Source organism: Polyergus mexicanus, unplaced genomic scaffold, assembly GCF_030449975.1.
Source record: "Polyergus mexicanus isolate NDT 795.1 unplaced genomic scaffold, iyPolMexi1.0 SCAF_3, whole genome shotgun sequence".
Lineage (NCBI taxonomy): Eukaryota > Metazoa > Arthropoda > Insecta > Hymenoptera > Formicidae > Polyergus > Polyergus mexicanus.
The window spans coordinates 3,885,213-3,912,265 of record NW_027223323.1 but is presented as its reverse complement, the minus strand read 5'-3'; the positions used below and the strand labels follow the sequence as shown (position 1 = coordinate 3,912,265).

Here is a 27,053-nt window from a genome sequence, read left to right as displayed (position 1 = left end):
CTGCATTGGCCGCGATATAGACAAAGAAGAAGATTGAATCAAGCACGGTTAGCGTTAACCTAACCGACGTTGGTAAAACCGGTCCGACAGCTATGCGTCCACTCGCGACTAAAAATCGCGCGTATCAAGTGTGATAACAGTTTGCAGTTTTGTGCGGTTTTTGTCGGTGCTAGACACAGGGTACGTATTCGTGTTTTGATCTTATATTACCAGTATAAACATATTAACAAGTTATTAGAGGAAAAATTATTGCGAGATACTCGCGTAAAATTATATATCTTCAGACATACGTTTTCAATGTATAAAGAGACCCCTGTCTCTCTCTTTTGCTTATCTCATTAAATTTCTCGAGTATATTCCATTGTCTCTGTAGTAAAATTTCTTATTTCCTCTGATCTTTTCGGCAACATTTCACGATTAAATAGATGACATATGTTTTTTATAAAAATAAAATTCACTTAGAATCTGTTGCGAGAGAAAGAAAATTAACTTCTTAAAAGTTAACTTTCCTCGGAGAGTTTTGATTTTTTAAATTTATATTAAATATAGTTTCTTAATTATTTCTAGTTTTACTATATTTCAGCCATATTTAGATCAACGATAATAACGATATTAATCTAAAGTTAAAGATATTCATAAGAATCCGGCAACTTATATTAAAATTTGCTCCGCGTGCACATTTTGTAAAAGCCACGTTGTACAGAAACTTGCTAAAGTATATAAACAAGCATCTCGAAACGCATAAACTTTCTCAAACAATGCAACGACTTGTGCATCGGCGATCGATTTATGCGATACGCGCATATTCCTACATTTTGCATGATTTTTAGTACGCATCAATGCACCAGAGCACGTGCCGCATTCTCTGCTAGACTTGACGATTTTCCACACACCGAGAGAAGGGGTTAAACGTTACGCCCGAACAATTTAGAGGAGGCCAGATGCAACGGAGCTTGGAACGCGCGTCGACGAACGAGAACGTTTTCGAGGGGAGTCCGCGGCGCGAAACAAATCCGGACTGCACCGACCGCGTCGACGAGACGTGCCGGTGCAGGGAAGGAGGTTGACGGCCGACCGGCCGGCAGAGCACATACTTGTGCATCTCGCGAGCGTTGCGTTCGGCACAAAAATATCTCGAAACTGTGCGGCGGGTCCCCCGGTTTGGCGCGAACCACCATCTTCCGAGAAACGGTACGGTAAAGTTCTCGCGAGTAAAACCCGCATAAAGCTTGCTCTTGCACTTCTCTCTCTCTCTCTCTTTCTATTCTTCCGACTACTCGCTCTCCACCACCCATCCTCGCTCGCTCTCTTCCTCCCATCGACAGATCCGTCGAGGGAGCAATGCCCATCGCCCTGTGTAGCCGAGCGATATCGCGACGCGAGGCAACGACGCCGTTGCTTCTCGCGACAGACGACGCTTCGTTCTAGCGTATCCGGGCGCGAAGGAAGTTATATCGTTTATCACTCACCTGGCTGCGGCACTCCGTGGGCGAAGGGTCCCTCGTCGAGACAGAAGAAGAGGCGGAGGAGGCGGCGGAAGAAGAAGAAGAAGAAGAAGAAGAGCAGTAGTAGCAGTCGTAGTAGTAGGAGAAGGAAGTGGGGGAGGAGAAGGCGGAGGAAGTGAAGTAACGGCAGACAGAGGACGAGGAAAAGGAAGAGTGAAGGAAGAAGAAGAAGAAGAGGTGACGACGGCGACGATGGGCGGGAGGGAGGACGATGGGGCAGAGGTGGAGGCAGAAGTTGTCGGGAAGTCACTGCGAGAAAACGTGTCGCGGTGATCGCCGCCGTGGTCGCCGATGTGATCGTCCTCGTCGTCGTCGTCGTCGCCGTGATCGTCGTCGTCGTCGTCGCCGTGATCGTCGTCGTCGTTGCGAACGACGCAGCCGCGAGAATACCGGCCGGAATACGCGCGTACGAGGAGGTTACGAGCGCGCAGAACGAGAGGATAATTCCTGGCAGGGCCCGATCTCCTACGCGGCGAAGCCCAACGAAAGTGAAATGGCATTCGGCGCTCCGCGCTGAGGACGCACGGCATTCGGAGGAGCGAGGAGATGAGGAGGACGCGGCGAGCAGGAGGAAGCGGCGGCGGAGGAGGACGACGACGACGAGGAGAAGGAGGAGGAGGAAGAGGAGAATGCCGCGAAATTCGCCGACAAGGAACAAGGACAGATTCAGCGCGCGCTCGAGCGACGAGGAAACGGCTCGCGGGGGATGCGTGCTCGACGAAGGACAGAGAGCGAGTGAAACGAGTGGGTCGTGCGAGGGACCGTGTCCGAGAGAGAGAAAGAGAGAGAGAGAGAGAGAGAGAGAGAGAGAGAGAGAGAGAGAGAAAACGAACGTGTATCTGACCAGCCGCTCGGGATGAGGGGAGAGGGTGGAGGGCTGGCGGGAAAGAAGAGGACAGAGAGAGGGCGACGGGTGTGCAGGGACGAATGGGGGATGCTGATCGAGTAAGAGGGGGGGACTCGACGAAGCACGACCATGGTCGGCCGGGGGCGGAGGGGTGACTGGGGGCGAGCCAAGTCTGCGGCGCTCGACTGAAACGCGGCCGTCTCTTGCGCGAGAGCGACGAGGACGAGCGCGCGCGCGCGATCCGCGCGGAAACGGGCGAGACGACCCGAGAGAGAGCAGGACGTAGCCGAGACACATGGCTGGCTGGTGGTAAAGGAGACGGACAGACACAAAGAGAGAGAGAAAGAAAGAGAGTGATTTGATCCGCATGTACGTAGACGGAGCACGGCTCGTACACAGCGACGAGATTGTATGCGCTAACGCGAAAGACAAGGACCGTAAGCGAGAGAGAGAGAGAGAGAGAGAGAGAGAAATTTGGCTGATCGGGACATAGACCGAGACGTGTACGAAAGTAAGAGACAAATGGAAGAGAGATATGTATATATTACATATATATATATATATATACATATAGATGCGATTCGGCGTCATCGTGACGAAGACGGATGCAGACATCCGCGAGGGTGAAGCAGGGGGAAAGCGGTGGGAGAAGGAGACGATGCGTGGCGATCCAAGTGCGAGGGAGACGACATCAGGTACTCGCGCTGACACAGCCGACAGAGATCGTCGTACGCGTGCACGTGGGTACGGAAGAGGGATGGCGGATTCTGCAGTGGCGTACATGCGACATTACGTTCCCCGCGACCGACTGGCATCGCGCGCAAGTGAGTCGTGAGGGAATTCGTCCCATTATCATCAACGGCCGTGCTGTCTAATTGCAACAGATGGATACGCGCGATTAATTCGCTCGGTCATCGTCTAGTCGTGTCCGTAAATCATAAAAAGAATAAACTAATAAAAAAAAAAAAAAACTACTCGAGATGGAAGTAAACATCGATCGAATAAGCCGCAAATTTACAGCGACAGATTTGCAATCTTCGAAGCTCGCAAAAACGTTCGTTGATATATTGAAATATGAGGATCCTTCTCTAAATTATATATAGAATATTACCATCTTCCCTCTCCCTCTCTTTGTCTTTCAAGAAAAAAATTCGCAATGAAAGAAGCGCGCGTAGGCGCCGCGGAATTTTGTCACGATCCTATCGACAGTCCGAGCGAGTCCCCGACGAAGGGACGCGAGGCGGGACAAGTCTCGAAGAGACGCTAAGTCGAGAGGTATGCGGGCGACAGAGAGGATCGATCTATCGGCGGAGCTTTGGCATGGGACGACGACCAGGGATAATCTCCCGAGGAGAGCGTGTCGTTGTTTTCGCCACCACTACCGCCGTCGCCTATACAATCGGTATTCGCGCCGCGTCGGCGATAGTGCCGACCGGCCGGCAACGCGGCCGCTACTAGCACGACGCTTTTCAAGCCCAGCTCGTCTTCTACGGGGTGTCCGAAAATTATCGCCGTTTGTTTCGTCGACGGGCTAATCGCGAGCGATCCGGATAATCTAGTTTTCATCGATGATCGACACTTTTTTGTCCCATTTTTCGGACGAAAAAGTCTTTTGCATTATAGTTATTATATAATTTCAATTATAAAAAAATGAGATTTTTCCCTTAAATTTCGGTATCTCAATTCGCCAAATATTAAATAATTATCAAATGAGATTTTATTATTAATTTAATTTTTTTTCATAAACAACTCGTGGTTTTTAAATTCTTTATAATAATCATGATTTTTAATAGCTAATCGAGATTTTTATTCCGGCATGTGTACTGTCTCTACTTTCCATACTATTTATTTATTATAATGTATTCGTACTTTTTCGAGCTCTCTTCTATATGAATCTCTATTCCGATGTATGTCTGTGCGCGTGTGTATGTGCGCATCGTCGTCAGTCTCTCGTTATAAGCAACAGAATCAAAATCCTTCCCTCTTTCACCTTCTATCGAAGCTCCCGCGTCATCCTCCCCGCCTTTAATTCGCATTCACGACAGATACGTCGGCGTATTTGGCGTCTCGGGATCTCACGCGAATCGCCTTCGACTCGCTTTAATAATACTCGGCGTCGATCGAGAACGCGTGCGTCTCAACACATCGAATGTCGCGTAGAGTCCGATTGGCTTTACGTAAACCAGACTAAATATTACAATGTTACGCTAAATAATTGCAATTCTTGATAATTGGACTGAATGAATATTTTATGTTCGCGATAAAAAGAATTCCATTGCAAACACGATCTTTATTATCTATTTAAAACGATCTTATTATTTATTTAAAATCGGAGATTCGTTTTGCTTAATTGCATTAAAAGAAAATCTTGCTTTTTTTCAAAAATATTCACCGAATTCAATGAATCACCAATCGCATGTAATAGTACTCGATTTAATTTTCCACGATAAAATATCTTTATTCCAATAGCTCGTACGTTTTAAAATACCGACTTCAGCTTGTGTATATAAAAGGATACTGATATCGTTGAACATATTGATACGCAGCGAATTGTTTAGGAACGAAAGAAATAATCTTCCGAGGATTTCGAATATTACGTCGCGCCAAGATCTTTTAAGAATATTTAAAACGCCGCATTTTTTTCCCCGTTTCAATATTCATGAAAGCTCGCGTAGACATAACATAATTTTACACCTTTGACACCCTTTACCAACACTCCTACGGCCGACGTACAACTTGCTCGAATGTATCCGGTCGATCGGCGAATCGTATATTCCCCCTGTGGCCCGTTCGTAAACAAACTTTCTCCGACAAGGATTTTTCGAGCGCGCTCGCAAAAGTTGTTGGCGACGGCGCAGAAAAGGGAGAAAGGGGCAAGGAGGAGGGAGGGGGAGGGGGAAGGAGAAGGGGGACGGGTGGGTGGAATTTTTCGTTGCACACCGAACGATCGTTTACTTTGACACGTTCGATCCGACGCGACGCCTCACGTTTGACCGCGAATGTGCGCGTGCGTGAGATTAACGTGATCGGTATTATTATATAACAGAGACATTTCTTGTCCATTACATACATATATGTATGACTAAATTTAATAATAAAAAAAAAAAAATAATAATAATAATAAAAAATAAAAAAAATAATATCGTTCTATGTAGAATTAAATTTATAGATTAATTATAATAAATTTATTAATTATAATAAATCTATTTTAAATATATAAATCGAATTTATGTATACAAATCTCCTGTCTTGATTGTCGTATTAAGTAAGAGAAGAAACAAACGTATCTAACATTTCGGGCGATTATGCTGAAGAAAATTTGTGAGACTCAAGATTCAGTACAATTTTTCGGCTCTGGATGGGTAAAGTTATCGAGCCATTTTAAATTCTGAATTTCATGATCTCTTTCGTGAAATTAGTTCCCCCCCTCCCCCTCCCTCCCACCCCTACCCATTTATAAATTATAAACGATAAAGTTAATTCGTTTTTTCACTTTGGAATAACATTATTTGAAATTGAAACATTATATAATATTTCCATCAATTTAATAATAATTATTATTCGATATTCTTATATATTCTGAATATTATATACGCTAAATATAACATTAAGCAGAGATGAAAAAAATTGCAACATGAAGGAATAATCCGAAGGCCCGTATTATCAAAAGAGCATAAATATTTCACTACCTGCGTGAGCGATCGTTAATTACTTAATGTAGTTAGAAGTCTGGAACACTTTTCTAGGAAAATTTGCGAAAGTTTAAAATTATACTTTAAAGGGAAAGGAAAATTTTTTCGCAAGTCATGAAAGCCGGAAAAATCCTACGTTAAGAGACTCTAGAGTCATCTTTTTGATCGCGTTCATTCCGGTTTTAAGTGTCTGTGGAAGATCTTGAAACGCACATGGAAAAAACGCGCTCACGCGAGTGAGTTGACAGCGATCCTTTTCCCCCGGGGAAAGGTTTGAGCGTCATTTGAGGGATCCGCGACCGCGCGTCAAACGCATGGAGCGGTGACGTCGGAGCCGTTATCCAACGTTAAATCGCGGTATCGCGAGACGCGTAAGCGACCGGGATAGTGCTAGCGGGAAGGAAGGGGAGAGAATCGCGTAGTTTAATAATTCGAATCCCCGGAGCGGTACGGAGGAAAGGGGGGAAAGAGGGGATGGACATACGGGGACGATCGAATTACCCCCTCCGTGCGCCCTTGACGGGCCCTCGGATTATTCCTCCCTCGGGCCGGCCCTGCGTCGGGCTGACTCGACTCAGCAGCCATCGAGTGGCAGAGACGGGGAGTTGAGGTACGGAAGAGGAGGGGGAGAGGGTGGGTAGAGGCATGAGAGAGGGCACAGATTCGGTGAACAAGAGGAAGTATAGAGGGAGAGAGAGAGAGAGAGAGAGGAGGGAAAGGGAGAAGGTAGAGATGACGGGAACTGAGAGGGTATACGAGGAACGGGGTGAGGAAGAGGGAAGCAGCGGCAGGAGAAGAGAGAGAGAGAGAGAGAGAGAGAGAGAGAGAGAGAGAGGAGACGACGCGGAGTCGCGGGCTGCTGCAGAGCTTGCGCGGACAAAGGGAATCTGCAGCTCCAGTCGCTCGCTCGCTCGCTCGTTCGCCTGCTTCGACCCTCCTCTGCTTCTCCCGCCCTCGCTACGCAAGCATACAACACGCGTGCACAGCGCGGCGCGCACGCACACACGTATTCGTAGCGTGCAGTTCTGCGCGCACGCACGCATGCACGTCGCGCTGCAAAAACCGCGGGTACAGTCGGCCGAGGAAGCGCAAAGTTTTCGAATTACATACTTTTCTTCCGTTACTTTCCCGTTCGCGTATCATCTTTCTTCTCCCTCCGCCTCCACCCCGTTTACTCTCTCGCATTTACTTCTTCTACCCTTCTTCTAGCCGAGCGAACGAGGGAGAGGGAGATAAGGAGGCTACGGTCATGAAGTCATTCCACGACCTACAGAGCGACGCCCTGGTACCCTCGTGGTGAACGGAATTATCAGTCTCGCGTGTAATGACAAAGGAGACGGTAGATAAAGAAGGAGAAAGCTTGTAAAACAAATCGCTCTTAACTTATTGTTAGAGTTAAGAGAGATGAATGGACAGTGAGTGAGACAGCTCGTTGTCACCGCGGATACATTAAATCAGTTTTCTAAATCTCCGCATTCTCTTTTCTTTCTTGCAATTTTCCTGTTTTATCCCTTCAAATTTCGATTATTCCGAATATTAAATGTAGCAGTCCTATACAGATATAATATACGCTTGTTCTTGTATACAAAAATATATACAATATACTCTTTATTTATATTACATATTTTATGTACACAAAAACACATTTAACTGTCAAAATTTTATGTCATACATATATGGCGATAAAATATTATATAATTTAGAAGAAAAAAGGATGTATTTTTTGCCAATGACAACACGCGCGGTCTCTTTTCCATAATCGAGATTAACAGAAGTTTACTCTGGTCGCTCCACTCTATGCTCGACGACGGCTCGACCAGAACGGCGGCGACGAAGCGCACGCAGACACCCGGTACAGTCGCGCGAGTAAGCTCGTCGTATCCGCGCGAATTCTCTTCCTCGCATCTTTTATCTTTTCCTTTTTTCTCTCTCTTTCTTCTTTTTCGATTTCGTCGCCCCGTCTCGCGAGTACCTACCTACCTACCTACCTACCTACCTACCTGCCTACTTGCCTGACTGCCTACGAAGGTACTTTGGGCCAAGAGCGCGTTCCGCCATCCGATCGATGTCGCTCGCTACGAAAGCTTTCTGCAGCAGTCGCAGAATGCTCGTGGCGCCGATTAACAGCAGCAGCAACAGACGGCGGCGGCGGATCCCGAAAAAGGCGCGCGCACGCGCGCGTCCGCTCCACGAATATTCGCGGCGGCCGAGCAGCCACATGTCATAAGACGCATGCACATCGCAGATACACGCGTTGCACGAGGATGCTTAAATTCAATAGGGCGTTCGATACTTTTCTTACCGCGAGAGAATCGACGCTATTCGATATTTTCCCATGTGTTTTTTTTCTCTCGCATAATATATACTTTAAGAAAATAATTGGAACTGTTTGTGATAAAATAATAAAAAGAAAAAAAACGAAGATTTTTCACGATATAACAATATGATATTTTTAATGCGAATAGTTGATAAATTTATATAAAGTTTATGTAATGTAAAATTAAGCTGTTGTAATACATGTTGAAAAACTGAGAGCGAAATCAAAGAGAGGTAGTTTGGTGGCGTGAAAGTGAAGAATCGATCGATGTCATTGTTTTTTTTTCCGATACTATTTGTCTGACATTTACATTATTCAATGCATCGAGAGAATAGTGAGATAAAACAATATACACAATTACAAAATTATATTTGATAATTTCTTAATGATTTCACACACGTTATTAATACTTTAATATGTAATAAATAGAAAGTTACTCAATGTGCATGTGTATAATGATATATTTTCCTGATAAATTTACATTTAATTAATCTTCTTCAGTTTCAGTTGATACGATTAAATATTTAAAATCAATAAAAATAATTAACAAAGCCTGCTAAATAAATTTGATAAAAATTATACGAACATGCTAATATTTTTTTTTTTTTTAAATAAAAATACGGTTATCTTTTTCAAGAATTATTTTTACTCAAAATTAGTCCATGAATTGTTCACGAGATTTACACAATTTATTCTTTTAAAATATATAGAATAAATAAATAGTGGAATAAAATTAAGATTATGAATTTCTTGATTTAATATAAGCTGAGCTCTGTGTCATTGTTTTTAGATATGCAATAAAAATTGTGTTAATAGTATCGGATAGCTCTCGGAACGAAAATGAGGAGAAAACGGAGCGACCTCGAGGCTCGACGAGATCGCTGAAGAGCATCGCGCGGATATCAGTTAACGTGACGATTATTGATTAAATCCGGCGGAGTTAAAATATATAGCTAGACACCGTCTCGCAGTAGTCGCGCCGCTCTACCCCTTGTATCGATTATGTCTCACGTAGCAGGTCCCGTCAATATCCGCGACACATGGTGAATTTCGGGGGTTAAAACCGCGCTGCAACTCGACTCGATAAATCTCTTTCTAATCCCCTCTCTCCCTTCCCCCGCCATTTCTGCCGCCGTCACCTCCCTCGTTATTGCATTCTTTCGATGTGCGCGCGCGTATCCATTACCTCTTCCATATAAATAAATTCGACCGATAAACATTCAAGGCCATAAAAATCAGAAAGTCGAATCGGATCGTTAATTTCGGATTCAGTTCCAGTTCCGCGACGACGTTCGTCTACGTATGCAAATTTGCACAGGTGACGGTGGAAATCGCGACGATCGACGCGAAATCATTTTCCCATTTGTTTTCCGTTCCTGTAGCACACAAGTACCGGAAATCGTACCGAACGAAATTAATTCGTTTGGATATTTATAGAGAACAATGAATGTGCTCTTCCCTTTCCCTTGCCCCCTCCTTTTTATGCCTCTCGTTGCGAGAATTTCTTTCGAACGATCGTGAAAGAAAGGATATACCGATCGAGAACGAGGTCATCGAATAACAGTAGTGTCGTCGACTTTGCGATGGCCTTTCCTTGATCAATGATCGCGCATTCTTGCTTATCAATTGTCTCGCGCGACGGAGAATCAAGTACCATGATCAGTTCAATAGAAATACTACATTGCTATATATAATTATTATATAATTATATAATTAAAAATAAAATCTGTTAAAACAGTTTCTTTGTACGATGTTACGTTACTTTTCCTCCCGATTGTACATATCGATATGCTTTATCGATATATCGATAACGAGATATATCTTTGTGCACAAATACGTAATAGAAAAATAATATGCTATCCAAAGTGTCGGAAGATTGTAGAACGAATTTCAGAAGCACCCTATATATGACTGTGCATACAAGCCCCGCGCGGTGAACGCCGATGCACACAAGAGATACGCGTTTTCTTCGCGTGTCGTCGTCTCACTGCCGTGTCAAGGACAGGCGAGGGACGAAGGAGGCGATGGTTTGCGTAGACTTTTCATCGAAAAATGAAATACGGAATGTATCTCGTATCACGATCACCGACGTAATCGTAGGTTATTCGGATGCGGATGCGCTCATATTTTTCTGAATTATAATCTCTCCAAAAAATAATTTTTTGACGTCGCATTAACTGTATTTGAAAATCGAATATTTTTATGCGAGCTGATCACTTTTGTCGGTTTATTAAAAAATGGAAGAACAAAATAATCCACAATAGAGTCGTGATTATATATTAATGCAAACTCTATATACCAAAATTTCCCATTAAAATATTATAAAACTTGTGACAAATATGTATATAAAAAAGGGTACTATTAAAAAAATGGTATTAATAAAAAATAAAATCTCTGAGACGAGAGAGAGAGAGAGAGAGAGAGAGAGAGAGAGAGAGAGAGAGAGAGAGAGAGAGAGAGAGAGAGAGAGAGTATGAATAAAACTGAATGCGGAGCGTACAAGTTCAATTTAATTCGAGCACCGGATACGAGGATCTAAGAATATTTCGTGTATCAAATGTCCCAAGAATATCGTAATAATTTAATTTCTTCAGACTATTCGCAGTCAACTTCTCATTAATAATAGATTATTATTTGATATTAATTTTTGATTTTTATTACTAAACATTTCGTCTATTAAAGTACGAATTAATATTTTATAAGAATTCGAAATAAATTTTAAAGCATGAACTTTCGTTATCTATTTACGCTCGGAATAAATCAATATTATAATCTTTTATATCTTCCCCCAAAAATAAAATAGATATCTTAAATATATATTAGCATTTTTTTCTGACGTGTACATTCGTACAATTATATTTTCGATAAACGAAACGGGTTTGGGATATCCGAATTATTTCGCGCGCGTTTCCGAATTAAAATACCTGAAATTCCGTCGCGTATTCGGGACACCCCGTAGACGCGATCGGTTTGTGTCGCTGGCTGTGTCGGCGGGCAGGCCGAAATTGCGCCGGGAGCGAATCCTGGGAGCAAGATACGCGGCTTCGGGTCGAGTAAGCACCTCGACGAGGAGCACCAATCACGGGCGCGAGCATCGTTGCGTGCCGGCACGTCCCGCTTGACGGAGCGGGGCGAAAAGAGAGGCAAAAAAAAAAAAAGAGTATAAAAACGTAAAAAAAACGGCGAAATAACGAGAGAGGCCGGAGCCCATCCTTCGCAACCGCGCGCCGACTCTCGCCGGTTGGCGGCGGTGTGTTTTCGCACGCGCGTAGATACTGGGAGAGCAAGACAGCGGGACGCAAATATTCAATCACTCGGTTCAAACAGTGGCACAGGGTCCGTGGCTTCAGGAATGAAAAAGGGGGGAAGAGAGAGAGAGAGAGAGAGAAATAATCGCGGGCGTAAAAATGTGATATTTATATATATATATATAGGCTGCTCCTTCGATCTCAAATTCTCATCCGCGAAAGATTGCTCGTTTATAATGTTCCGTCAAACGTAAAATGGTTTCGAGATGTCTGACGTTTATCCCGTCTATAGATTTCTCTCTTTTTTTTTTTTTTTTTAAATATCGTGAAATGGGTAGATCAGAAATGGGAAATTTTTGAAAATTTTAAGTATAGATTCGTCGAGAGTTTTAAGATTTTCATTATCATCATCAATAATTAATTAATATTTAATAAGACCGCGATACGAAGAAGACGAGGAAAATTAATTAGTCTTACACGTTAGCTGCTACAGTCGCCTTCTTCGTGGAAAATGTTTCGGTTTATTTTCTAAATCACAGGTCTCGGCGATCTAAGAGTGACGCCGAACTCAACAACGCGTTCGTATTTGACGGTTAACGACGACGGGGTCGTTTCGTCAGCGAGAAAGATTTAATTTTGGCCCGCATTCAAAACACGCATACACACACACACACACACACACACACACACACAACGATGCAGGTTCGTTGTCCGGCGTCTGGCGCACGATCTAAATAGCCGGTCGCCGAAGCATCCTCTTCGCGCTGTGCGAAGGACGGCGAAAATAATCTCACGTTTTCGATAAATGGCGCGATTTTGCGTTCGGCGTGCATTAAGCGTCCGCTTTGAAGATCTTATTCAATATCGCGCGACAGGCAAGACGGAAAAGAAATACAGCAACGAACCTCGATTAAAATCAATCATATTATTTGATATTTAAACTTTTTGTCGAAACTAGCTGCATATGATTAAATTATAATTAATATGGTAAAATGTAGCGAAATTAAAGCGTAATTTTGAGCGCGAACAATTTGGCAAAGATACGAAATGAAGTTTAAATTATTAAGTTGGACGAATTGTTCATGTAATCGGATTATATAACATATTCTTGTTGTAATTATAGGATAAGAGATATACGATATATTATTTTTAACTTAAAATAAAATAAAAATTTCTTTAAACATAAAAAATTTGTGGTTTTATTCTAAAAGTATTTAGTTCGTACTATGAGTGATTTTGTTCTAAACGCGATTCGTCAGAAGTTTAATCAAACATCTATATTTTATAGGCACGTCTGTTGATTTTACTGATCGAGTTAGAAATGAGTTTGCGGAATAAAAGAGTAAAGTTTCTCTCGCAGATATCTGATACAATAAAATTCAAAATAATAAAATAAATTCTACAACGATATTCTTTCAATGTGCAATAATAACGAAATCGTATCATAATGTTACGAAATATATTTCAAATAATTTAGTGATAATATATAACTAATTTACTTGTGTGATGAGTTGGATTGCACGCGAAATAAATTATCGCGTGAAAACGATAATACGAGAGAATATTATCGCGTGCGCATCCCAAACGGGATGTTATTATGATTATTTTTACAGAATCGCTTCCAGAATCCGGATAGCGTTTGCATTTTCAACGTAATTAGTCCGCGATAATTGCGTTCATCACTTTTGCGCATTCAATTTCATATAGAGAGTTTAACATTTACACCGTAATTACTTGTTACGGTCTGTTATCTATTACATATTTATATGCGCAACTGTGTAAAAAAAATATAGTTCGTATTCTTATTCAGCAATAAACTGAAGTGAGCGTCCCTCGCGTTATTCAAAACAACCGAGTAATAATCGCGCTTAGCGCTAAACATACAACAAAAACTAATGACACATTTTACATATATATCATAATATTTATCATATATATGAAAAATACCGCGCTGTTCATCGTACGCACGACTTGTCATTAGAAACATCGAAGAATTGAATCTTCGAAGAGAGAAGTAAAGAGAGAAGAAAAATCAGGGAAAGGATGGTGCAGCTGAGTGCCGTACCTTATCACTGACGAGACATCCTGAAAGACCGGCGCTCCACTCGGCGCGCTTCTTATCTTATCCGTGTGTCGCGATATATCTGAGTTCCCTGACGCGCGGAAATCTGGAACACTTCAGCCTCCCCCGTACACATGCACACACATACGTAGAGACACACCACACACACACACACACAAACACACAAACACACACGCACGCACGCATGCACGCGCGCGCGCGTCCAAGTGCGCGAGGAAGTTTTCCAAGCGCGCACGTTGAGCGAGACACGATAAATCCGAACGAACGGACGGATGGACGAACGAACGAACGAACGAACGGCGCGCGTTATCGCGAGACTCCGCGAAAAAGCGAACCGCGTGTCGCGTGTGCCAGTCGGCCGGCGAAACGTCGAGCGGGCATTTCGAACGCGCACAAGCACGCGCAGCGCTCGCGGCGGCGGTGAATCGAATCGACGACGTCGTCGTCGTCTCCCCTCGGTGGATAAGAAAGGGAGTTTCTCGTGACTGTTACCGACACAAAGCGGATGTCGCGCGGGAGTAAAAGCTGATAAAGTAGCACGCTACCGCGTCGGTAAGCTTCGTTTACCGCTTCTGCGTTTTCAGATGGGAAGGAATGTCCATTCGGATTATAAAGATAACTTTCTTGGCAAACGCTGGAAAGCGAATGGTGCAAGTGTTTCTGCGGTCGGTAATATTCACGATATTCTATACAGGAAGTATGATGGAAAGAAGATATTCATTTGATCGATAAAAAATATTGACGAATATTAACGAATATTGTATAATATATTTTTTAAAGGATCGATGTATAACTTTATATCAGGAATAAGTTGGCGTTATCTTTATTCTCTTTTTAAAATTATGTACTTGAAGAATTCACGCTCGAAATTGAACCAGGCCTTTTAGAAACATTTGTGGCTTTTGAAGCTACATATCGTGTCAGATTGGGCATTCTTTCGAGAAATAATATACAGGAGACTTCTCCTTTGGCGAGAAAGTATTCGTTTTTATCATACTTTCTTTGCCGTTTCGAACATGCTAAAGCACCCGGAACGTTTCACCTTGCAAATATCATAAAACGCGTTTAGGCGATGACTTATCGAGAAGATTACGTGCAATTCCAATATACTTTCCAGGATATACTACCTCTCCCAATTATTCTTCGACAAGTTGTCTCGTCAATAAATATATTGCAGTGATTAATTTAATACATATACTAAATAGATCTTTTGTAATCTTACGTTTCTCATATATCACACATTGAGAAAAAAAAGTTGTTAACTTGACTAAATTCATCCAACTAATTACCATTTCTTTGTATTTCTTTAATTGAAATATATTTAAATCAAATATACCTTATGTTAGATTTAATATGTCGTATTTGACTTAAAATATTTAAATATTTCAATTAAAGAAATACAAAGAAATAGTAATTAATTGGACGAATATAGTCGAGTTAACAATTTTTTTTTCTCAGTGCACAAACTTGCGAAGAATATGCTACCTAATATGTAAAGAATATTTGATTCGCTTTACTTTTATATCTCTATAAAAAGTGCCTCTGTTTAATTAAATTGCTTAATAATAGTTTAGCCTTAGTATATAATTATTTCATTTTTTTTTTAATAAATAAGACTGTTCTCTTCAGATTATTATTTGTAAATAAGCGTCATGTATAATAATGTGTCATTATTATATATTATTATTATATTCATCCTATATTTTAATTTTCGAGAACTTTAAATAATTTGTAAAATAATTTAAAAAATAATTAATAATTATTTTTTCAATTATAAAATCTTTCAAAGATAGCATAACACATAATATGTAATAGTGTACTTTAATGAAATTTTAAAATAGAATCGAGCACTATAAAAAATATTTTCGAAATGTTTGTGGGTTAAAAAAAATTGATTCGTGAAACGTTTATATACACTACGAAATTATTCACAAAACAGGCAAACGCGAATGATAATAGATTTTGCATCCATTCGGAGAACGAAACTGCTGTCGATTTAGCGAAAGATCTTGCAATAATACGAACAACACACAGTGCGTCGTAATAGCTCGTAAGCGATAAGATAAAATGAAACAATCGCGTTCATCGTTATTTAATACCGTGACGCATGCAAGATTCAAACGTTTCAGGACCTTCAATATTCAAGAAGGTTTGAAGAACGTGAACCATTTAAATTTGACAAGGTCATCAACGATCACAATCGTTGCGTTCGTGCCGGTATTTTTAAATAGTTACAAATAATAATCAAAATGTTGCATTGATAAATAGATATTTGTTTCGAGTGCCGATATCGCACGTCATCGATCAGCGACGTCGTTAGAGCTCCCAAGTTTTCCACGCACATTTATATCTTAAAAATGAGCACTTTATATAATATTTCTATTTTATAAATGAAAAAAATATCATTACTATCTTACTAATAATCGACATATCGTAATTGCAATATATATCATTTGAAATGAGACAATATGTCATTCTATGATTTGAAAATAGAGGAGACAACTACAATATATATATAATTTTATGACTCCGTAGCGTATTGCTTTTTTTACAGGCCGTTCGTCACAGGCGTCGCTAAAATCAAATTTTCATCTCGATTATTCAATGGGTTCGCGTTGTGGGAGAAATCGTTACTCGCGACGTCGCTGGTCGCGACGATCGGCGCGATCGCGGCGAAAGATCGACCTTATTCTCGCGCGCTCACCTGAAGCTCCGCTTGTGAGACGTCGATCTCCCCACGGTAGACGAACTCGATGATGAACTTGAGGTCGTTGAAGCACACGTCCTGCGGCATGATGATGGTCGGGTGTTTACAGGGGTTCGACAGCAGGAGTTTTTGAAAGTAGGAACTACAGGCCGACAGCACCACCTGCGCGCACACACACACACACACACACACACAAAGATGAAGTATCGTAGAGATATATATACGAGATGAGAGATGATTTCCGATTAAAAGTCACAGTTAATCTTGACGTGCGAATTTATTAAGCGTACGCGAAAAAGATCATCCGCTTTAAATCTTTGTACAATTATTTCTATTTTCTTTCCCCAACATATTTATTTGAAATTACAGAATATTCTTTCGGATAATTTTCTTAATCAAAACTAAAGTATCGATATTTTGACAGTTACTCGAATCAGAATCAAAAAGCATATAAGTCTAATTGTAAGAACTATCAGACGTAAATATTTTTTATATTATTGAAATATCGCAAGCGTCAAATTAATTGTATGTTGAAACCGGATCGAAGCGCAGACGTAAACATCTACCACGTGATATTGAATCAAGGTAGAATCGTGATTAAACTGTAATAATATAGCCAGACATAAGAGAAAATAAGAAACGAATGCACGGCAATAATTCGACATTAAGAATTATGCGAAATAAATCTCTTCCGTGATATTATTCGTATGCAGAAGAAATTGTCTTGAATTTTTTATTTTGCTGATTTTATTTCATATATTTTAAATGTAATTATGAACTGTCACATTTTCTCAACATTTCAATTTAAAGCCGCTAATATTAAATTAAATTTCTTAAATCTTTTTCCATTTTTATCTAAAATGTAATGCAATAATTTCTCTAATTTTCTATTCATTGAGAATTGACCGAAATTTCTTACAATTCTTCGTTTTGGCTTTAGATCGAGGGCTGACGCTCGATTCCGCGCGCGCGCGATCGATCTCTCTCCTTCCCTCTCTTCATGTTCCGCGCCCTCGCAATAGCCTACCTTATGCGCTTTTAACGAGGCCTCGTTGCACGCCAGGGTGACGTCGACGAAGGCTTCGGTTTGCAGGAGCTGGTGAAACACGGACGTCATGTTCGACTGGTAGTTGTTCCAGCGCAGGCAGTAGTGCTGCCCGGCCATGCCGCCGCTGCAACAGAGAGACGGAAAGATCGATTGAGTATTTTTCCAAAGTCGCTTTCCCTCAGTGTCGACGGATTCATCCAAGAGTCATCGTCGTCGACGACGACGACGACGACGACCCTAAAAGACGAAGGGATCCCCCTTCCCGTTATCCCTTATCCGCGATAGTCATCCCCGTCGTATCCTTTCCCCTACCACGAGAGATCGACTTCGTATAGAGCGGGATAGTACCTGTAGTGCACGCCCCAATAACGATCTGTCTCCATGAAATATTGGGTTTCTTTTTCCGTCACGACCGCCGGGAGAAGATATCTCCAAGAGGTTTTATGTACCGGACGGGGAACGATATCCAAACGCGTACGAAAAAGACGAGAGTAGGTAGGTAGATAGGTTTAGGTTTTCTGCACACCGCGTGCTGACGCAAAGCGCGAATGACGCGAACGAAAGAGAGAGAGAGAGAGAGAGAGAGAGAGAGAGAGAGAGAGAGAGAGAGATGTGGGAAGAACGGGACGGGAGATAGAGAAGAATAGGAAAAAAGAGATATAAAGGGAAAGGGAGATCTCGCTGACGAAGAAGAAAGAAAAAGGCTCGTTCACGGGGTCTTAGCGAGGAGACGTCATTTCCGGAAGCGCGACGCGGCGCGAGACAACACAGGAAACCCAAGGAGCACTTTCGCGTATTCGCGGACGGACGAGTCCGACGATAACGAACGGGATCGAGACCAGGCGTTACGATCGAGCGAGAAGAGAGACGAAGAAGAGCGAATTGCGAGTCGAATCGGCGCACAACGCGAGGAGGTTCGGGCGTTGGTCTGCCCCCGTCGCGACATTCACCTGTTCCGTGGACCGTGCTTTATCTGCCTCTATCTATGTGACTCTTTATACCGGGCCATTCCGCCTGTTATCTGTCCGTAGGAACACGGGCTTTTATCAGTTACTTAGACGTGCGCCGATAACGAGGAAACTTTAAGCTCGCGCTTGCCTCGCGTTTTGCTGCCTTCTCTCTCTCTCTCTCTCTCTCTCTCTCTCTCTCTCTCTCTCTTCATTTCTCTCCCCCTGCTGCTTGCGCTCATTTCGACGCACATCGCTACCTTTCATCTACGCACTCGCGCGCTCGAAGAACAGCTGGAAAATTCATCGCGACGCTTCCACTCCCAGTATCTTCGGCATCTGACACTTAATACCAAGATTCTAATGTTATTCAGGCGCGAATCTTATGAAAAAATTACGAAAATCCAATGTGCTCGATTCTAATCACGATTATTTTATATATAAATGCATAAGTATTCAATCAGCTTTCAACTTTCTAACTATCGATTCTCAAAATTTCGACCATTCAATTCTCAACACTTTCAAACTCTTCATCGTGTATCTGAACGACTCTCGTCTTTCAGCTCTCTCAAATCGACTCGCAATTGCCTATAGGGTATGCAACAACAATTATTTAATAAATTGCTAATCAATATTATATGATGCTGGACCAGTCTGTTTCTTAATATTGTATCTTTCATTGTATAAATGAAGCGTATATTTTTCCTTCTCCATGTCTTCACCCGAGCTAACTCTTCGTCTTCCAAACTCTGTCTTTCCCCGCCCCCTCCCTTCGCCCTTCATCACACCCCTTTTATAAACCATACTTGGTCGACACGCTTGTATACCATCTGCCGTTTCTCCGACTATCCTTCGAGAGCCCTCGATATAGACGCACCTGCGAACGCTTGCGGGTAACGCACGAATGTGAATGTACGTGAATACGCATCTGACGTACTCTTACTTCGTTCGGTCTCTGTATGTACATAACTCGTAGAATACGTCTGCGCGCATGCTATTTCACCTGTGTGATCGATTATTGCGAGAAATCACGTTGGCGAATACCTATCGCAGATTCATATCGAATCTCCGACAATGCTCGAAATTCTGGAAACATTCCTCGGTACATTATTGCCACGATTTTAGGAGCTCGTTAAATTTCGATGGGATGATCGAAACTTGCTTTCATTCACAAACTTTTGCTACGGATTACAGGATCAATTACAAAATTTGTACCATCGCTTCTCTATTACGCAATACAGATCAAATATTGTTATAACTTTCTCGGGAGGGTTTTTTTTTTTCAAAAATAAAGAATTAATTAAATAAGAATTAAATTTTAATTTTTGTTCGACAAGTTGTTCTTTTTCAACATTCAAGCTGTACGCGGAGATTTTATAACAAAATTTTAACGAAGAAAATACAGAAATCTTCTATCTCTGAGGTATTTTTTTTTTTCGCTTGCCTTATTTTCAAGGGAGTAAATAGCAACGTGTTAACGTTTCGCAACGTTTTGCAAAACTTGGAGAAACTTTGAAATTTACCGCGAAGTCGAAACCTTTCGGATTGCTTTATGCCCCGTACATCGAGTTTATGCATGCGTGTCGCACGGCACATAACACGCGAGTCGCGTAACAGGTATGCGCGTACGTTGATATCATTGAAATTGGGTTACCCGGCGAGTCGAGTGCGAGGACGCGCTGATAATTCGTGATAACGGAAAGAAACGACGATAATCGATCTTCGCGTGATTTTCTTTCTTCCTTTCATGATTTATCTAATCCATCGTACCGCAATTACGTGTGCAATTCAATTCTACATCTTTTTAAATTTGACGAAAAAAAAATTTGCAAACGTAGCGTTAAAGCCGGGAATAATAGGATCTCGTACGCTTTCGATTACAGCTCTTTTTCTCTTATCAAGATAGTTAATAAAAACAATTGTTAAAAGTAAGATAGGAGACATACTATAACGTATATGTGACATATTCAGAGACGAAACGTCACACTTTCCTGCGTCCTTCAGACGTAGCAGCTGCATCTTTCGATAACTGCGTATATACTAGAGTTTGTATATTTTTTTACATATATAAAACGTATATGGTCAAGAATGAGAGAGAATTTTTATATAGAAATAATATGGAATAATATTTTTTACTTTTTTAAATTATAAATATGAAATTTATATTAAAATGTAGAAATAAGTTTAAAAAAGTTTTTTTTAATAATAGTATATATATATATAAACGCGAGTTCACTTTTCTTTTTTTTTTTTTTACAAACTTTTCACGCCGATAAGAGCAACGATAATTATCATTCTTTGCCACAACTTACTTTATATTCTCTATATTTCCTTTTTATCGCGATAGAATATTTCCTACAGACGAATAGTCATAAAGGTCAGCGGTAGATTAATTCTAGCAGATGGATCTTCGCAAAAATTCCAAGTTTTCCCAATCGGATTCTGGCACAAAAATGGCTCATCATTTTATGTATTCCGTTCGTTCTATATTTCACCGTATTACTTCTAACAATAAGCTCCACGGTTATTCTAGATTCTACCCCATATATTATCCGCGACAGAATAATTTGCATAGGTGAATAGCCGGAAAGATTCAACGCGATCCGATCACGGTGTAAAAGTGGCTCACCTAGTTTTAAGAAACATTATTTAACCTTCTGTTCCATGTGCGACACGGCTAGCCGCGTTAATTTCAAGAGGATAATTGAGTGAAAGAAAGGAGACGCGCAATTAAAGCGTTTACGGACAGAGAGAGAGAGAGAGAGAGAGAGAGAGAGAGAGAGAGAGAGAGAGAGAGAGAAACCGAGAGAAAACCGGATGCAACGCGACGTGAAGAAACAGAGTGAGACGGGATAGCCGGTGAGATGAGCTCGACACAGTAGTAAACAATTTTGTAAATATATGTTTATATAAAATGGAGAAAAAAAATGATGATATAATACTTGTATTAATCAATGACTATTTAAGAGTTCAGTGAATTTACATATATAATGAATTTTTATATTAATCTTATTCGTAATTTATATACGTAAATTCACTGAACTCTTAAATAGTCATTGATTAATACAAGTATATATATGAAAAATTTGAAATTCTCTGGAGATTCTTTTCTATGAAATGAAAAGAACAAAGTTTCGAAAAGCTCAAATGAAAGCGAAATTGTAACTTCTCTCTTATCTACATATCTCTTTATCATGTCATACATCATATTCTTTAATGGTTAAACTATTATCATTTCTGATAATTATTATTTCTGGTGTATGATAGATATCCGTTTTATAAAATAGTATAAAAATACGTTAAAAAAAAAAAAAAAAAAAAATGTTTGTCTTATTTTTAATATCTCTTTATTATTATATACTGAAAGAATTTTACCGCGTAAAGGAAGCAACTGGCATATAATTACTAAAAAGATAAAATAGATCTTAAGGTAAAAACCTAGTGTTTAGTATCAAACATTTTCAAATTGTCTAAATGTTTATCGGCGTACATTGGGCATTCTGTGGAAATTTACGATGCGACCGATCGCGCATCCATACGCTTTCTCAATGTCAGTCGGCGCATCCTTTGACGCGATGCGCGAGTTACGATCTAAAACGCTTTGCCCAGTTTCTTCAGGGAGTTACGCCGCCCCGATGCCGGCCGTCGTGCGATTTTCCTGTCACTTTCACTGAAACTCGATGAGAGAAGAACGCGAGGAAGCCGCAGGCGGTGCCAAAGAAGCGTGGACAACAACGGCGCGCTCGATGAGCGGATTTGAAGCATGTCGAAGATATTGCGAATTTACGACGAGGCATGCGATATCGCGAAGGACGGGAGCTCGTTTCCACGCGTGCAAAACGAAAGCGCGAGAGGGTGAAAGGAAACGGCGAGTCTCTCCTCGGCGCGACGCGACACCGAAACGGTGGAGGAGGATAATAAAAACGTTCATCGGGGGAGAGAGGGAGATTGGGGGGGCCGGTTAGCTCGCACGCTAATCTTTCGCGTTAGAAAGCAACCGCTTTCCTGAGAGGCAGTAAATTGATGCGCGCAAAAGATCTGGATAGAGATCAAGGAGCGTGTTGCGAGAAAGAAGATTCAATCTTTCCGATCTTTCGATTATAATTTCTATGGATGTTGACAGAAAAAAATAAATATTAACTATGATATGATTATGTAAGATAATAAGGACTATTTATATTTCAATAAAACTTCAAATTAAAAAAATAAGACAAGATATAAGAAAAATATTGCGAATATCAATTTTTATATGTTAAAAGTAGTTTATTCTAAAAATTTAATAAAAAAGGCAGGAATACCGTGAGAATATCTAGAAAGAGAAGTCAAGAAAACGAAGCGCCAACATTGGCGACCGGTTTCTATCCCTTACGCTCGCGTTTTCTTTCGCAGCCCCGAAGAAGCACGGGTTTTTCCCCCTTTGTGCGATGCGGAGGGAGAGGAGGGGAAACCGCCCTTCCCTCCATCTTCCCTCCCGCGATTCATCTCAATTTTTCTTCGAGCTTTTTGTGTCCAATTTCACCTCGCCTCCCTGCCACGCCACATTCTCTTTCTTTTTCCCCGTCTATCCCTCTGCCATTCGCGGAGTAGACGAGCTCGCTCTTCGTGTTTTAGCTCCCCCTTCCCTTCTCTTCCGCCCTCATCCTTCTCCCTGCTCTATCCTCTTCTCAATTTCTACCCTCTCTCTTTCTCTCCCTCTCTTCGTTTCTTCGCCCTTCTCAACCATTTCACGAAGACGTCTCCCTCGCCGTCCTTCGCCCTCCTTTTTCTTGTCTCTCGGTCGTTTCATCGCTTCTTTCTCGACCCTCTGCTCGTCCCCTCTCTCCATTCCCCTCCAGCCTTTCCCTCTTTCGCCGCGCGCGTTGGTTCCATTTACTCGTTCCCTCTTTCCCCCCGCGTCTAAGACGTTATTTTCTCGTGGTCCCTTCGCTTCCACGGTTATACGCTATCTTTCGTTCTCTCCCTCTCTCTTTTTCTCTTTCATCCCACCCCAACAGAGCAAAACAATCTCTCCCCTTTTCCCTCGTTCTTTCCTATATCTCCATCCTGCCTCTATGCCTCTCTCCCTTCCTTTCCCTCTTTTCTCCGTTGGCTTTTTCTCTCCCCCCCTATATCCATCTATCTATCTTTTGGTTCCGCTTCCTCCCCAACCGACCTAACCGCCTTTTCCCTCTCCTCCTTCTCCTTGTCTCGCCTTGCACCGCCGGTTCTTTCTACGTGCAGCGCCTTTTACGTTTTTCCAGCGTTATCGACGCGTCGCCTCCTCGCTTCTTCCCGGACTTTTCCCTTTCGCGACTACTTCGAGACGACGACCAACCAGCTCTTTCTCCAGGAAAACGCAAGCGGAAACGACCGCTCCTCTCCCCCCCCCTTTCCCCGCCTTATGCCCCCCTTTTCTCCCCGCTTTCTCATTCCAGTACCATTTCGCGTTTGCAGGCGGAGGATTGGAATCTTCCACGATAGTTTCCTCCGTTCTCTTCTTTTGCAACCTCCCTCTCCTTCTCCCCTTCGCAGCCCTTCAACCTCTCCTCTGGTTGGCTTCTTTCCTAGTTTCGTCGAGATGCAGATGATAAAGAGAACTAATAAAATCTGCATGACGACCGGCGGATTTTGCATAAGGTAGTATAATACCGTCCCTCGGACCTTCCTATTACGATAACCCAGAATTTCTCGACGATGTATAAATGTCAATTTGATACGGCCGCGAGGATAGATTCTTGCCCGAAAGTATTTTTATGGAATCATATCCCTAGAGAAACGCAGATAGAGCTGACTCGAACATCTTTGTATTTTAAAGATAGTTTAGTAACATTTTTTATATAAAAAAAGATTAAAAAAACGTGTGTTGCGCTCGCGGGCAAGTCGGTTGTTTTTTTTTTCCCACAACGTATCTTGCTTTTGAAAACAAGAAAAGACATATTTGAGATTAGAAACGTCGCATGTGGCATTCATCGCGGCGTGTCTTTCTGCGAGATCTCGGCGGTGTAAAATGTGTCGCTAAAATTGACAGTGCGAAAAACACACTAAAAACACGCTCGCACATTATAATATGTGTTATCTATATCTCTCCGTTGCTTCTCTTATATTTTTTCACAGTTTCCTATTAAATATTTCCATCTGAGAGAATAAAGCAGATTATATTATTTTCTTCTTTTAAGTATACGAGATCAAATAAAATCTCGCTTACGCAACGATTTCGTGTCTCGTAATGTAAATTATTATAAAGTCAAACTTCTTACAGCATAATAAAGTCTGACTCTTATTACTGAAATCTTCCATTTTGATTACAAAAGAAGTACAAATCCATATTCATGTCAACATAGAGGTTGCAATTTCCGATGCAAACTATCTCATACAAATTATCGAAGATTTCCATTCTAAGATGTAAAAATACAGTGAGATGACAAAAAATTGATTGGCACAAATAAAAAAAGTTAAAAAAATTAAAAAAAAAATCCATAGGCAATGTTAGAAATTGCGAAAAATACTCAGACTACGGTAGCGCGTTTTCCAGAAAAGTTGATAAAAGTTTCAATCGATAAAATGGCAGGCAAGAATTTATAGACTCACACGAACGAAATTATTTTCTGGTGCTCGCTTTCCGATCGATTTTCTCGTCATGGGAAGAACGGGGAACGCAGGGTCTATTTTTATCAAAAGGGAGAAAAACGGAGAAAAAAGAATGAACGATAACGATGAAGAGATAGAGACAGAGATGCATTAATAAAGTGTAGTTCAGTGAAATATAAGGGAAAATAGAGAGAGGGAGAGAGAGAGAGAGAGAGAGACAGAAAGATAAAGGAACGGACTTCAATTTATGTTCATAGCAAGATGATCTTGAGAGAGGTTTCAATACTATCTTTCTCTAAGTCTCTGATGTTTTCCGCTGTGCAACGCTCGACGCAAACTCATACTGATGTCGCGAACCCGAAAAAAATATCTGCATTGCGGATCTCGGTAAAAGGAGAAGTCAGATTGTACCTTTCTTGAAGACCTGAGTTAAAATTTGGCACGGGATCGAAACTCATTCGAGTAAATGCTCTTCTCCATTGACTATTATCTGACCTAGAGTATTACAGAAATTGGATTTGCACGAAAATTAAAATTGCCGGCAAATCTAAAGTTATTCCTTCCTAAACACATTTGAGCAAAAAGAATTTATTTAGAAACTATTGCACAATCTGCGAAATTTTACGCGGAATGTTGTAATATTGTTTTTTTTTTTTTTTCAGATAATGTGAAAAATTCAAACATTTCAATCTGAAAAAGTTACATTGGTTAAAATTGCGAATATAAGTAATTTCAATTAGAAAAACCTTTTTATATTATTATATTAGAACTTTAGAGAACAAATTTTTCCTCGAAAAAATATTAATAGTATTTAGCAATATGTAAGTATCTTCACTAAAGTGCATTTTATCTAAATTCACTTCTTTGTAAACATTCGAATAATTTCAAACAGAAGTATCAAGGGTTTCAAGTTGAGTCTTTTCTAAGAAGACGCGCTTCTTCTCTTCGAAAGAAACTTACATCGAGGGCAGGAATGGCAGGAATCGGTTATGGCAGCGCGATATGTCTTTCGGTCCATGTAAAAAGTGTTCCCATACATATTGTCGAGTTTGCATCAATGATCTTCCCACGTTTCTCTCTTTCCCGCCCCCACAGTTGCAATTATGCGTGCCTGTTCCTCTTTCTCGGAACTACTTATTTTTTTGTTAATATTTCAATACATCATTCAGACATTGCTGGAGACAAGTCGATAGTAGAATTTTGATAAAAAATACATATAATTTGATATGTAAATTTATAGGATCTCTATTTAATTCCCAACTATTTATTTCGAATTTTTCGATTACTGGCCCTCAATATCCGATTTTCCATTTCCAACATTTAACTTTTTGCTTTAAATTTTTTAAGATTCTCAATTCTCTTAATTCTTAATCCTACCTAATTCTCCATTCAGATCTCTCAATTCTCGACTTCTGACTCTTAACATATAGTTTAAAATTCTCAATTTCGACGCAATCCTAAATTCATAATTCGCAATTTATATTCTCGCGTATTCATTACACAATATTATTAATAATAGTATATTCGTCTACTGTAAAGTTGACTACTGCCAGTAATATAAATCATTTAAATGTATATTTGAAATATATGAAGCAAAGGAGAAATTATAAAAAATAAGCAGAAACGATTTTATGGTCCTTTATGTTACTTAAGCGTATCTACTTGAATTTTATGTAAGAGGAAAATGATTAGGCAATTCCCCATTTCCATCGCGGTTTTCTGTACCAGTTGCGTAAGGCATCAGAACGAAACGAAGAACGAGAAAGGAAGAAGTCACTCTGCTCTATGATGAGCATAACGAACGATGGCCAGCGGGCCCCATGTCGCTTGGTCCTAATTTCCGTCCTGTCTGTATACCGTAAGGCATATAACAGTACCGCATTCCGAATGCCCTTCGTTTCTTCGTTTCTCTCCGTTCACCTTTCCGAGAGAGCCTGGCTCTCTCGGACGCTCACCTGTTCCCCTTCGCCCTTGCTGGTTCAAGGAGTACGCATTACGTATACAGAATGTGCAAGAAAATCTATAATGACAGTGATAATGACAGTATAATCTCTCCTTTTAATATCATTCTTTCTTCGTCAAAATCTAAATC

The 27,053-nt window shown here is 41.0% G+C and overlaps 1 protein-coding gene across 5 annotated transcripts in view; it reads right to left on the bottom strand.

Moving 5' to 3' along the window:
- LOC138932102 (pipsqueak) overlaps window positions 1-27,053 on the bottom strand; it is a 52,307-nt gene that overhangs the window by 14,527 nt on the left and 10,727 nt on the right. For 2 of the 5 annotated variants that reach the window (XM_070293673.1, XM_070293675.1), the window contains exons 2-3: window positions 17,427-17,571; window positions 16,397-16,561 (exon numbers count right to left, since the gene is read on the bottom strand). In XM_070293673.1, coding sequence (XP_070149774.1) covers window positions 16,397-16,561; window positions 17,427-17,571 — 310 coding nt within the window. Of the gene's footprint in view, window positions 1-16,396; window positions 16,562-17,426; window positions 17,572-17,795; window positions 18,352-18,397; window positions 19,148-27,053 lie in introns of those variants that run through there. The other 3 variants (XM_070293674.1, XM_070293672.1, XM_070293677.1) reach the window with 3 other exon arrangements.